Raw genomic sequence first — 14,541 nt, 5'->3', positions numbered from 1 at the left:
CACCTTTTATTCCACCATGCGAGTAAAACCTTTCTAAAGGATGGCAGCGATGGGTTAGACAGGATTTAACATGACTGCAAAATAAAAGGCAAGAGTTGGTTTTTTTTTTGGTTTTTTTTAAAAGAATCCTCTGCATTTTTCCTACTTTTTCCTCCCTGGATGGATGGAGGCTTGTGTGTGGAATACCTGAAGGTTGTAGCCTGCAGCCTGTGCACTCTTGCTTCTTTTAAGGGCATCTATCTCTGATCTTGAGTGTTTTCTATTACAGGCATTTTCATGTGTAGATTTCAGCCGGCAACAGCATGAATAGCGCGAAATGCCCCGTTTGCAGGAGCCGCTCATTCGGCTGCAGCGTGTTTGATAACCCCGTTATGAGCATTTAACAGATGAGGATGAAGCCTGTAATTAATATTTTGCCGCTTATTTCTGCAGCGCGGTGTAATATGTGCATGATGCTCCTAACCAAGATGTCACGCCGTCTCTGAGCCACGGTGCCTCCAGCAAACCCGACCGCCAGTTTGAATTTTGACGGCATGAATTGTAGGCTGAGAAAAATATGGCCCAGAATGCTGCTGGTTGACGGTGCTTTTCTCGTTTTGTAGCCACTGTGTGTAAAAGATGTCTGCTCCACACGGGCCCCGGGGCGGCCCTGGCCCTGCTGCTGCCGCTGCTGCTGCCGCCGCCGCCGCCGCCGCTGCTGCCGCCTCAGCGGCCGGCGCCATGCCGGAGCTGCCGGACCTCAGCCACCTCACCGAGGAGGAGAGGAAGATCATCCTCGGTGTCATGGACCGACAGAAGAAGGAGGAAGCGAAGGAACAGTCGATGTTAAAGTAAGAGAGATAGGGGAGGGGGGGGGAGGATTGTGGGAGCTCTTGGATGCGGCTTGGATGTTATTATTATTCTAGTGAGAATTTCTAGAAGTGTGCCTCTGTGAGATGCTGGTGGATCATGTTGCCTCTTGACATCCAAGCTCGAGCTTAAACAGTCCACTACTAGCAGATGGGACCAAGGTGAGGGGAACCTTTCCCTCGCCTGGTCGTCATCTCTCCGCTCCCCCTTTAGGAAATACCCAACTTTAATGGCTGAGTATCATTTTATAATGCGGCATGTGCGCTCCAGCCTCTTTTCCCCCCCACTTTGTTGTAGCTGGAGCTGTACTACAGTGGGCTGGGTTAGCAGCAGCGGGCGCCATTTTCACGTAAAAAGCACGCCAAATTGCTTAACCTTTCCCCACGAACGTCACCGAGATTACACAATGTGACACTGGAAAGATCATTTAAGGTGTCCTTTGTGGCGATGGCGCACGCGGGGTGTGTGTGATTTCCACATTAAAGTCTCGGTAGCCCCCCCCCCACCTCCCTCCTCCTCCTCCTCCTCCTCTTCCTCCTCCTCCTCCTCCTCTTGTGTACAGATGTCGCTCGGAGCTGTTTCAGCACCACGGCGCTGTCCACTGTGGGGTTTTAGTTTTTAAGGTGGACCGGACTGATTCCGCCATCATCGCTTTAGCCTTTGCTGTGTGAGCCGTAACTCTGCTTTACGGTGGGATGTTGCACTCTGTCGTCTTGCCCAGGTCATTAAAACACACTCAGCTGATGTGTTGTTGATTATAAAATTGGTGTGACCTTCTTGGGCTAACCAGAAGAGATGGAGTCCAGGGCGGTGGCCTTAAATGTTTCCATCCTGTTGATTTTCTTGTAGTTTTCCTCCTTCAGTGAGAGGGATGCACATGCTTGCATGCTCACATGTTTTGACTATTTGGTCTGAATGCAGCATGGGTTTAATATTTGGCCTCATTTTTGGGAGACACCCGATGAGTAAATCTGTCCACATTTCTGTTTGCCGGTGCTGCAGCCTCTCAGCGTGGCTTGTGACATTAGTGTAAAAAGATGAGTGCCACTATCACTGGGAGCTTTTTAGAGGCATTAGAGCTGTTGTTTTCCACCATCAGGTAAATATTTGCGCCGAGGCAACAATCCTAATGGAGTGAAAGTTGTGCAATCCCTACCAAGTGCTGCTGGATGATAAACATGACTCATGTACTCCAAGACACGGCTACCTCGGCCGCTGCGGTGCACGCTGTGTGAATCATCCAGGCCTTTTCCGCCTTCCCTCCCCTGTCACTGTCTCCCCCCCACTCCTCCCCAATAGCTGAGTGTTTTTCCTATTTCTCTTTCTCTGAGGTAAAGGGGATTGTCAGTTTTAGTCACTCTTAGTCTGACAGTGATGTCAAAGCCTTGTCATGACCGAGCATGAGCAGAAGAGGCTTTTCTTTGTGAGGGACAATACCGACCGACCGACCGACCGACCGACCGACTGACTGTCTCACCATAATGTTAGATAACTCTGATTGCAGGCCACACAAGCAGAAAGCATACAAGACACGGAGAGGTCAAAGAGGCCTTTGTATGGATTGCTTGCGTGCTGATTTGCATAAGAATTATGTTTCCAGCGTGGCCTCTTTCCTGCATGCCTTGGTTACCTGGGGTTTTATCACACCAGCCCGGCTATACTGCAGCCGCTTAACAGCTGACAAAAGACGTGGAGTTAGTATTAAGAGCTGGCCGCCCCCAGTTTGTTGTGCTTTAGAAATTCTGATTGCTCGAATAAATGTGCAGGAGACCTCTTGACCCAATTTTGAGTTAATAGTCAAGTTTTCTTTCTGTAATTCATACAGCAAGAATATATTGGTGTACTGTGTTCTGTCTGTATGTGCAAGGTGACTCATCATGAGTCATCAAAACAGTAAATCCCCACTTTCTTTACCTATGAATCACAGAAGCATAACATATCCTAAAGCAGCATTAATATGCTCAGCCCTGGCATAGGTACAACTGCAGTGGATTAACTTGTCATTGGATGGTTCGTAGCATTTCCAGCAGAGTCGGAAACAAACACCCACACTGCAACATCCAACCCTATAGCCCATGCATCTGCGCTGCACAGTCACGGTCCAATCCCACAGCGGCTCGGATGCCTTTTCGGGAAAGTGGCAGTTTGAACATCGAAGTGTGTAATCTAACAGAGGGAATCCTGGGAGGATGGAGGGATGGAGAAGCGAGAGGGAGAGAGAGAGAAAGAGAAAGAGAGAGAGAGAGAAGCCTCCAGCTGCAGGGCTTGCCAACTTGCTGTCATCTCACTGGAGGTGCTACAGAGAGCGTGGATGGAAATCCAGTGCTGCTGACTCGCATGTAATTAGCCGCTCTCTCTTAGCCTGCTCATTCTTAACAGGGCCTGTGCGTGTGTGTGTCTGAATGTAGAAAATGTGCTGCACCGATGAGAATTTCCATAAGGTGCTGCTCTACATATCTATAGCTGGTTCTTAGAAAGCTCATGGAAGCTGCAGCCATTAAGTTTCATTCAAAAATCCTAACATTTCTACATACCGAAACATTTGCAAGCATTTGTCCCATTAAAATAAATGCACTGAAGCTACCGGCTATCTTGGCTTTCCATGCATCAGTGAGTCTCTGAGCAGTACAGTAATGATGGTTGCTGGACCCCCACCCCCACACCCATTCACCTAGACACTGTGTATCCTACAGGGAGGCATCAGCTGCCTGTGATGGGGTGACCCACACATCGCCTGGGGCTCCGCTTCTCCTTTCTCCCCGTTCCTCCCGTCCTCTAGGGCTGATTCCTGACTCTGCCTGGTGGCTAGAAGGGGGGGAACAGGACCTTCTCTTTCACACCTCCACCCTCTAACGGCTTGTCATTGTTCCTGTTTTTCTTGCTGCATATAGTGTTACCTGTATTATGAGGGCAGGAGCAGATATTCAAGCGCACATGCACACGTGCATCCTGCCTCACCACAGACAGATGGTCAAACTATGAGCTAAAGGTCAAATATAATGATCTGAACGAATATAGTGATATCAAATATATTTATTAATCTGGCTTTCCTCTTTAAAGATCACAGTGAACATCCCAGGCCCTCCTCTTCTTTGTGACAGTGCTGAACTCTTGAATTGGGGGGACTGTGTCATTCTCTCAGGGACCTCCTTTGACAGCACTGATTATACTGGCTGCCTTGTAGGAGGGACTCCCACTGAGATGCAGCTATTCCAGGACTCTGAGGTGTCTGCTGCTCTGTCATTTATTTGGGCACCCCTATTTTTGTTGCTCAAGATGAAGGATGCCCCAAATTCCTCTTTGTATGCCTGTGTCTGCGAGGATACAGCATGTGTACATTGTACAGTAGGTTTCTGGATGTTTTATGTCAAAGATGAGCATTTTGTCTAAAGACAAACCGCCATTTTTGTCCCAGGACCTCGATATTGAAAAAATAATTAGTTTCAGTATTGACTTTTACACTATTTTCAATGAATGCTTCAGTATTATCATCTATCAGCAACTACACTCAGTGCTACAGTGTAGTGTAACACACTTCCAACGCTGAGTTGTGGGGCTTATGAGAGACAGAAATAAAACAGAGAGAGACAGAGATATCCTGACTTTCTCCTCATAATGTTAAATTCTAAAAACACTGTTGCCTGCAATTCCCATGACACAGCTTTAAAGAATCTCTTTCTTAGACTTCCCCTCGTCTGGTAAAAGCACCTTTCAATTTGCCACCAGTTTGCAATGTAAACCTCCTGTTAAACATTTGTAGCGCTCACCAGAGCCCCGACAGACACTGTACAGCTCCTCTTAACGAATCGGTCGAACTTGATGTGTAAAATTGGTGTAGTTTCCGTAGTTGGTGTAGTTTTAATTTCAGCCATATTTTGTTGCTAAGTACAGTATCACTGTTTACACTATTACTCTGCACTGCACACTGGGATATAATGGTGATGAGACTTCATCAAACAAGACATTTCTTATTTAATTGGACATTTCATTATGAAAGGAATCCTAATTAAGAATTGGCGTTGACTGTATTTTTTGACTGACGCATCCTCCATCAGTTCTCTCCACAATGATTTGGAAAAGAATCATGTTCCTGGTTAGCATGCAACACAGCTATGGCATGAGGTGTAGGGGGTTGGTGTGTGTGTGTGTGTGTGTTCAGCATGAAGAGCATTGACCTAGAATTAGCTTTGATTGATCACATCCCATTTCCTTTTTCTGTTACCCCCCCCCCCCTCCCCTCCCCTTCCCCCACCACACATGCACACTCACACACCTAGTCCCCCGCCCCAGTCATTTATCTGATAGTGCTAGAGAGCTCAGTGTACCAGCTGGGGTTAGAGCTACAGAGAGGCTCTGTGTCCCTGGAGGCTGTACAGTAGGATCTCAGCCCCCCTGAGAGAGTAGCAGTGGCAGAGTGCACACACACATGTTCTAAAGGCCTAAGCATCAAAACACCAATGTTATTTGGCGCTGCACAGACATTACCAAGTGGAGGGTTTATTACGGCACTGTGAGCGACCAGAAACGGGGAAAGACCTCAGCTAAATACAGGTTAGGTGACCACAACTTTGTGGACAGAGACAAACCTGGCAGCACAAAGAAAACACACTGTGTCGGTTCTGCAAACAGGAGCTAGAGGCAGAGCAACACACAACCTGGTACACTGAGCATGGGCAAGTAAAAGGAGGAGCTCATTCAAATACTAAGAATCTCAGATCAAAATAATTATTTGGACAAAAACTGTAATTGTCATGGAGGCAGAAGTGTTGTATAGTATAGTGTGTGAAGCTTAGTAATATAGAGTACTTTTCTTGTAGTCTAAATAATTCTAGTTCCAGTGTGAACCTTGTGCAGCCACTCTGCATTATGTACATACCAATAAAGCAAATTAAAAAAAAAGAAACAGAGAGAGATAGACCTATGGTTGTGAAATGAGGCGAGGCAATGCTCAGAAGCTTCCCACTGGACAATATACTGTACACACACACTCTCTCTCTCTCTCTCTCTCTCTCTCTCTCTCTCTCTCTCTCTCTCTCTCTCTCTCTCTCTCTGCCTTCCTCTTGGTCCCTCACCCATCCTCACTTGCCTTCCCATGCAAAGAGCAGATTCTGTCATGAGCGTTCCAGAGACTCCCATCCCCCATCTCTTTCCCCAAGGGAGAGAGAGGGAGGGAGAGAGAGAGAGAGAAAGAGAGTGAAAGAGTGGATGTTGTCTTGACTCTATAAGCAGAGTGCATGCCAAATGAATACATCATAGGGCCAATTAAAGTAACAATGTGTTTTGGTTACGGAAGGTTGGCATGTTGTCAAGTACAGTAATTTGGCTCAGCTGGACAGGAAATCTGGTTAGAGCACAGTTGCCATAATTGAAATGATATATATAATACACGAAATAATATATTTACAAGTTGCTCCTAAGCTGTGCTGTTGTGGGAGTGAAGCTGCATAACTGTAGTGTTGAGGTCCTTTGGTGCTCTCCTATCCATCTGCCTTTTTTTTTTTTTTACATTTCCACCATTAACCTATTGTATCTGCCATATTGCCTCCAGCCTTGTACTTGCATGTCCTCCTTTTCTCTCTTCATTTGCCTTTTCTGTAACATCCTATACATTCTCCTCAGTTGGCTTGAAGAGTCTGAACTAGGCTACAGATTTACCTCGGCTGAATTACAGTGTTATTTCTTTCTTTATAGGATAAAACTGGTGTTATTCTTCTTCTATATTTTTGTTGTTGTCATCAAATCCCATGAAATGACCAAAACCACTAGCATGTTAGTCCGTCTCTCAGTACTTTCCAACTATCCAGCTCTGTCTATGGCACTGAACCCCAAACCCATGTATAAAAACATGTATTATTCTGTCTCTTTGGCCGGTGTGTCGGTCTGTCCAACTGGTTAATGCAAATCTAACATCCACTCTCCTCCCTGCTCTGTTTTATCCGCATTACTGAGAAATATATTGTTTTCTTTAGCTTGCTGAATGCTCTTCTATGTTCTCTAGCTAGCTGCTCACTTTGTCAGAGCGCCTGTTGTTAGGTACGTCGGCAGGAAACAGATGCCTGTTGCTGCCAGACACAAGGTTGATGATAGCGGTGAGAGTGAAGCGACGCGGTAAAGTTGCCATAAAACCACAACTATGATCTAAAAGATGCTTTAAAATGAACCCGTTTCACATTACATATAACTATTTATTATATTTACCAATTGTTCACATGAAACAATAGACTGATGTAGTTTTAAAAAGGCAAAATCATGTCTCAAAACATCTGGGAACGGTAATTTTAGCAAATGTCACTTAAATAGGAGCATTTATCTGGGACTATTTTCATCAGAGGGTCGGTGTGCTGGAGAATATTTATGGCAGCAGAGCAGTGCATGTGTGACTGACAAAAAAAACTACAGTGCTCAGTTCAGGGTAACAAAGGAACATGTCATCAAATACAACAGTGTGACTCACTGATGTGCTTTTAAGAGTCATACAGCTCTATGGCACAGAGGAGGTTCAATCAGCTGACACAGGCAAAACTTGTTAGTACAATCAATTCATTGTTGGTTTTGGTGTTTCCATTGGATTAGTTGATAATTCAACTTGATCTAATTATGTTATATGTTGCGATGAGCCACTTACACTTTTTAGGCAGGACGAGCAAAGGAAAAGAGAGGGCACGTGAGGATAAGCTGAAATGGAATAGAATAGAAAAGGAGATGAGAGGGCAGGACAAGAGGAAAGTGTAGGACAGGTTAGCATTGGAGAGAGGAGAGGAAATGAGAAGGGACGGGAGGAGAAGAGAGGACAGGAAAGGAGAAGAGCACATCAGAGAGAAAATGAGAGGAGAGACATTGACGTCTGAGATGCTATCAGGTCTCGTTGCTGATATGACAGCCTCAGCCCCCATTGACAGAGCAATCAGCCTGCCATCTCCCATAGCCCGCTATTCTCTTGCGTGGCACAGCACGGCATCGGGCTCTATTGTCTCTCAGGGCTTTGTTCTAAATAACATCTACATTCGTCAGCATAGGTTTTATTCTCTTCTGGGCTCTTATCCCTCAAGCAAAGTTTGAAGGGATTTTCCTGCCCCTGGCTGCGCAATTTGAAATGCCCTTGGCGAAACATGACAGTAGGAAAATATTTTAGAATGAGAAGTAGGGTTGTGTTAACTAATACGAGGGATGTTGTATGTTTATAGTAATGTACATTAAAGCACACACTGCAGGGCAGGGTGATCCCTTTTTTACTGTATGTGTTGAATAATTAGTCAACAGAGCCTCAAGCTGCTGTAATGTTTTTGATAATTAAATGCATTTAAGCAGTTAGTGTTGGGCTGGTAAAATCATCAGCAGATACTTTGTATGTGAAGGTCACCAGTTCAAATTCCCAGCTATAGGAAGCATTGTTTGTACTCCACCTTGCAATGAAAATGCATTGTAAAGAATGTGATGCAATGTATTACTTTCCCCCAATAGGCGTTAAAAAGTGCTGCATATGATTGCAACATTAGCGAGCTAGTGATCCTGGACTGAGCCAGAACTGAACCCGACCGCAGCTCCAGCACTAGAACATCTGGCCCGTCGTTACATAAGCCTCCCAGCGTGCTGTGCGAGAGTAGCCTGAATGACACCAACACAATCTAATAGAAATGCAGGTAGAGCTGAATATTAGGTTACAAAGGGGGGGGGAAAACAGAAAAAGGGAGGTTAAAGAGAAAATGCAAAAGGTAGCCACAGCCAACGAGAGCAAAGAGAGTAGGAACGTGAGAGCGAAAGGGGCCGAGAGGGGGCCACTTTATCACTTTTATTGCCCATCCCCCGTCCCCATCCACCCTGAGTAGAGTCGATGTAGAGGAAGATATACAGCATCTGACCCTCTGAGGGAAGCCTAGTGGAGGAGGCTTCTGACGAACATATGTGCCTGTTCTGGAGTAGCTGGCCGCTGAATGTATCTCTCAAAACGGTGGGATGGTGTGATGATACAGTTGAGACAAATCCAGCACAGCACATTGACGCAACACACAGTAATTGACGAGGCAAAACAGGAAATATATTTGTTACTCATTCTTCAAGCTGTACAGCAAAAGCTGTGGGACAGGTGCTGTGTCGGTGTAGAGAGTATAGCTAGTGAGGTGTGGTGCCGTTTCTCTCCCCTGTGACATTCCCTCAGGGTTTGTTTTATGATTGTTGAACCCTGAAAGGTCAGAGAAAAAGACATCCCTCCGCTCTGTGCAACAGAGATCTCAAACCACGTGGCCCGGAGTGCCGATTTATCCGTGTTTTTATTCTGACCAGACGACACCAGTTTGTACTAACTCTGCGGATGATGTGTGAATCTGTTAAATCAGTCACAAACATGTGACTCAGGGTTTATCAAAGTCTAGGTTTTTTTGTTTTTTTGGTGTGATTTGTATAAGTGGCTGTTGTGCATGGATTCAAAGAATATTTACTGTTTTAGTCTGTGTACATGCGCTGTGAGCAGGTGAGAGAGAGACTGAAAGCAGAGGAGGGAAACAGAGATAGAGAGAACCTAGATAGAGAAAGCGACAGACAGTTACGGGGCTGCTGAATGGCCACTTACTAAAGGTGGAACGTGGCACCAGGTCATCTCAAGCTGATTGCACTCAAAGCGTGAGAACCCTCATGCTGTTAGTTGGACTATTAATAGTGGAGACATTCAGCTTTCTGCAGTGTTAGGCAAGCAGCCAGGCATCTAAACAGGCAGCAAGGCCTGCGGTCATTTAGGCGTCCAGGAAAGCCAGGCGGCAAGTCAGAGCTTACAGGATGAGCTCCAAACAGCAATAAGACAGAAGATCTCCTCATGAAGAGACATTTAATTAATGAACAGAGATGATAACAGAACAACGGAAGTGATAAATACATTTTTGGGACTTCTTGAAAAGAAGTGACGCTGATAACGACAGAACCATTTAATAAAATCACACTTGTTTTGATCGCATAGCTCATTCATCACGCCTCTTTTCACCATTGCACTGTGATGTCTCATCAGTTAACACACATGTTATAAAGTTTCTTGTTTACATGCTCCCTTAGAAGCGTGTTGTTCAGTTTCAACAGCAACATTATTGCAATTAAAAAGAGGGACGAGCAAAATTCTCCTATTGATATTTGATATCTCACTTGTGATTTTTTTCCTTAATGCTGAGATAATTGTCTACATCATTAGATATGCTGCATGTAGGCAGCAGAGGCTGAGCTGTATCTATTATTCTAATTCTCAGTAAGAAAACTATTAAGCCTTTTTCCCAAAATGTCAAACTTTTTTTTAGTTTTTTGTGTTTTTTCATAAAACTACTGTCTTTGACTAAGCAGCAAAACATTTCAGCTTCAAGGAAGGTCTACACCTCGCAGATATCAGTGCACTAGCTCTAGAGGAAGGAGCTCTTCAAGTTTTTTTTTTTTTTTAGACCAGGACACAACCAAAATGCAAGCTCATACATTTCATGTGGGACACCATAATAAGTCCTATTTTTGGTAAACTAAGACCCAAAATAAGCTAGTTTTCATGTTGCACATTCTTAAAAAGAGACTCAGCACAGCACAAACCCTTGTCAGGATTTGTGTCCTAGATTTTAACCCTGTGGAGAGGAAGGATAAACACAAAGGTACACTGGATATAGACCTAAAATGTTGAGTTTGGTTACTTTTTTCTGCTTTAGATTATGGTGATGAGATCTATGGGTGTAAGAGCTGCTACTAACCTGAATGAATGTCAAAACTGAAAGAATAAAATCAAAGCAAGCAATGAAATGACCTGTTAATAGTCCTCACCCCCCCCCAGATGCTTTGCTTTGTGCACAAGCTGGTATATTTACTAGTGGTAGTTTACACAGGGCGCTGTAATCTTTCCTTCCCTGTGTGTGTGTGTGTGTGTGTGTGTTTGTGTGTCTGTCCGCGTTCTGCTCATTCAAGACTCAGCTGGTCGGAGCAGGTGCAAGCTGGTGACTCAAACACGTGCACGCTGCCTAGCCGGTCCTTCTAATACGCCTTTGTGTGGCCCAAAACTCAAAGCATCCACTACTTTCTCTAAACAAATGCGCCCTCCCTGTATTTGTCCAGCACACGCACACAGACGTACTGCACTCTCAATGAAACACCCACACACTCGCACACATTAGCTCCGTAGAGGCCTCACAACCAGACAGCAGAATTTATTATATAATGACTGAAGCAGTGATTCTGTTGGAAAACTTTACATTTGCTTATGCAATCCCTGCTCACATTTTTATTTCAGAAAATGCATACTGTAATCTTATGATATATTGATTATATTCCTGTTTTAATGCTTGCTTTATTTCTTTATTATTCATTTATATTTCCTGTTTGCCCTTCATATAATTTCTATTCCAACTTTTAATGGTCTCTTGTGCCATCAAAATTTTGCTCCTATTGCTTTGATTTGGTTATTGTTGTTGGAGGTCTGGCGGGGATCAGGGGTTAGATGTTTAGTAGCATTACGGCGCTTTACATGTACAGTAGATTCTGCTGTAGGTAGATTACAAAAGCAGCCGACTGACATAAATAGGGGAGGATAAAGAGCAGCCGTTATCATAACGTCACTAATGCAGCCGTGGCCCTTATATAAGCCCACTGTTTGAACACTACACACAGGCACTACCATGTAACCTACACTAGGACATACTGTACGGCAAATAGACCACTGCTCACACAGCCTAGGGCTGAAGGTGGCTTTGTGGAAGCTTTAAATGCATTATTCCACAGATTCAGTATCTGTATGTGTGCATGCATTAGTGTATTCACGGTTGCTCGGTTTGTGTAGTCTTGCGTGCTCAGTATCTACCATGAAAATAACAGTGAAGAGGCCTGTTTTCATCATCTGACACTGATCAGGAGAGAGACACAGAGAGCCGATGTTGTGATCCCGGGATCGTGCTCCTCGACCAAAGTCTGATGGTGGATCTCCCGCTAATCCCTTAATATCACTCGTCCCACTGAGATACTGCCGCCATCGCTATGGTGATGCTGAGATGGCCTGGATGTGTAGTAGTGGAACAAGCAGGGAGGGAGGGGGATGGGGTGTTGCTGCACAGAAGCATAGAAATCCTCTGTGAAACATAAATACAATCATTTGAAGTAGTATCTCAAGGCAGGAAATGCAGGCATTTAAAGTCACCAGGCATCAGGCCACGAGGAGGGGAGGGGGGTGTTTGGTTGTGTTTTCTGTAAACGGCGAGTAGAAGCTGGTCGCCTTATCCTCGAGTGGGCGGCTGCTTGGATGGCTGGTTGGCTTTAAATCTGTGCGGAGAGGCGGCTAATGCAAGGGAATCCTTTGATTTGGGATTTTACAGCAGGCAAAGTCAAACAGATCTTTCTGCCATCAGACAGATGTTGAGAGACGGCGAGTTCAAGTTAATTTCAGTCAGGCAGTATTGTGGTCACATCTGTTTACATGGCTGAATGTGCCAATCTTCAAAGCTCTATGGTATGTCTTATGTAGTGTATGCAGCATAAATAACTCTGTGAGGTAACAGATACCTCAGTTCTTGGGTGCGTGATATCATATGGCATCTGGAGCAATATTTTAGCAAAGTGATGGGTGTAACCTGTTTGCAGTGAGGTGATATCAAATCGCCCCTGTTCTTGTCTGACTGTGTACATTGTATGCAGTTTAGTTAAGCGAGCTTATAGTGACGTGTCGTAGCGATGAATTGGGACAGGAAGGAATAGAGCAGGCTGGGCCAACAATAGGCAGGGTATCTATTACCTCTCTATTGTTAGCCATGGCCGGGCTATTATTATAGCCCAGAGTGAGACACAGACAGCTGACTGCAGTTTCACTGCAGCCCACCTACTGCTCCCAGCCAGGAACAACAACATCATCAAGGGGTTTTTGTGTGTGTTTGAGGACGGCACTGTTGGGAGTTGAGTTAAGGGCGAGGTTTAGATAGTGATACAGAGTGATGATCATTACTGATTCTACTACAGTTTAATTCATTTAGCTGATGCTCTTAGCAAGCCTTAATGTTTGTGATTAAACCTGAGATGTTCCAGTTATAAGACATCCCCTCTCCAAAGAAACCAGGAGGAAAGGCTGAAACTAGGCGTTTGCTGACTATGAGACTGGAAATAATATGGCAATAGTGAGACTGGACAGAATTGGTGCTCGAGGAGTGGTTTGATGCTTCACCGTGGATAGTAGAAGGGTTAGTGTGGGACATGGAGCTGCATGTAGTCGTCTCTGTCTGGCTTTGGGAGCTGGAGATTGGTGCTAATGCAGAAGGCGGTGGCCAAGCCGTGGTGGGGTTAGGGCTGAGTTTCTAGAGTATTCCCGGTGGAGCTGTTGAGCCGTATATGGGAGGAGTTGTGACGTTAGCATGGAACAATGTCAGCTGTCAAGAAAGTGCTGATCACAGCCGGAATAAAATGTATCTGTGTCAGGATGAATAACGTGGGCTGACAGGAGAAGCAACCAAGCATTCATGTACAAAGAGAGACGTGTTCGTACACACACCATTATCATAGCAAACAATCACATATGTGTAAGAACACAAACATGGTGTATCACCGCCTCTGACTAAATGTTGGTCATATAGTTGATATGTTTCCACTGTACAATAAAGTTGCTGTATTAAAATGAATATTGTACATATGTTTCCTGTAAGCCTTGCCTGGAAATACACTTGTGAATGTGTGGGCTGCTGGGTGATTAGCTGACTCTTTGCCACTTGGAAATCTCTCAGGAGGGAAGATATGGAGCAGCTCAATTGAATCCTGGCAGGTAATCTAAGGAAACAGATGGATTTTAGTTATATTTGGCAGCAGATTAGCCACTTCCCCGTTGCTCAGAAAATCTGCTGTTGCCAACTCTTGTTTGACAATCTGAATATTAGTCCTTGGTCAGGAGGTCTGGCTTGTGCGCTGTTAGATTGCCTATTCTGATGAGTGTGCCCCGCGGATTCAATCCTATCTGTGCTTTCTAAGGCCCAGCTGTGGTAGCTGGCCAACCCCTCCACACCGAGGCGCTTGCCCTCTTGCCATCCCTCCTGCCCTGCCTATCGCGCTGTGCCAGCGCCCCGTGCCAGAGGAAGTTATCAGCACTCTATCCCCTGCCCCTAATCCTCTCTGAGGTGGAGAGAAAGTGTTAAGTAGCACTTCTTCTGGCATTTATTGGAGAGGTAGAATGAACAGGTGTCGCAAGACTTAATCGTCACTCTTTAAATGAGCTGCTATTTTTAGTGCACACTCTCCTTTTCTTGGAGATTTGCAGGAAATGTACAGTAGAGGTGGTACAATGGAAGAGTTCTGTTTTATAAATCCTGCAGGGATAATGCTGACACGGTCATACGCTCTGCATGTTGATTTCCTTATGTGGATGGAGTACAGTAACACATTTGTACAATGTGGTTAGAGTTTCTGCTTGATTTGACAGTTATAACATTTTTTCCTACTAACTATCCCACATCTGCTTATTCAGTGCTGTTTCCACAGGATAGGATTTGTCTTTGCAAATATGCACAATGTGGGAATTATTACACGTTGTGTTCGCTAAATTGGATTTCTTTGGTTTGGTTTGTTTTGTCTGCCATGCATTTGACAAAAGACACAAATTCAATCCCAGATGAGACTTGGTCATGGAGTGAAATAACATAAAAAAAACTATAAATGGCATATACCACATGGCACAGAACGGAAGTACTTAAAGTTAATATAAGTAATACTACATTA

At 44.7% G+C, this 14,541-nt stretch overlaps 1 protein-coding gene across 1 annotated transcript in view; it reads left to right on the top strand.

Moving 5' to 3' along the window:
- The first annotated feature begins 618 nt into the window (after window positions 1-618).
- Window positions 619-14,541, top strand: part of rims2a (regulating synaptic membrane exocytosis 2a) — a 133,329-nt gene continuing 119,406 nt past the window's right edge. Inside the window, exon 1 of the mRNA XM_070834694.1 lies at window positions 619-830. Coding sequence (XP_070690795.1) covers window positions 619-830 — 212 coding nt within the window. The remainder of the gene's footprint in view (window positions 831-14,541) is intronic.

Source organism: Pempheris klunzingeri, chromosome 8 (assembly GCF_042242105.1).
Source record: "Pempheris klunzingeri isolate RE-2024b chromosome 8, fPemKlu1.hap1, whole genome shotgun sequence".
In the NCBI taxonomy this organism is placed as follows: domain Eukaryota; kingdom Metazoa; phylum Chordata; class Actinopteri; order Acropomatiformes; family Pempheridae; genus Pempheris; species Pempheris klunzingeri.
This window is presented reverse-complemented; position numbering and strand designations above follow the sequence as displayed.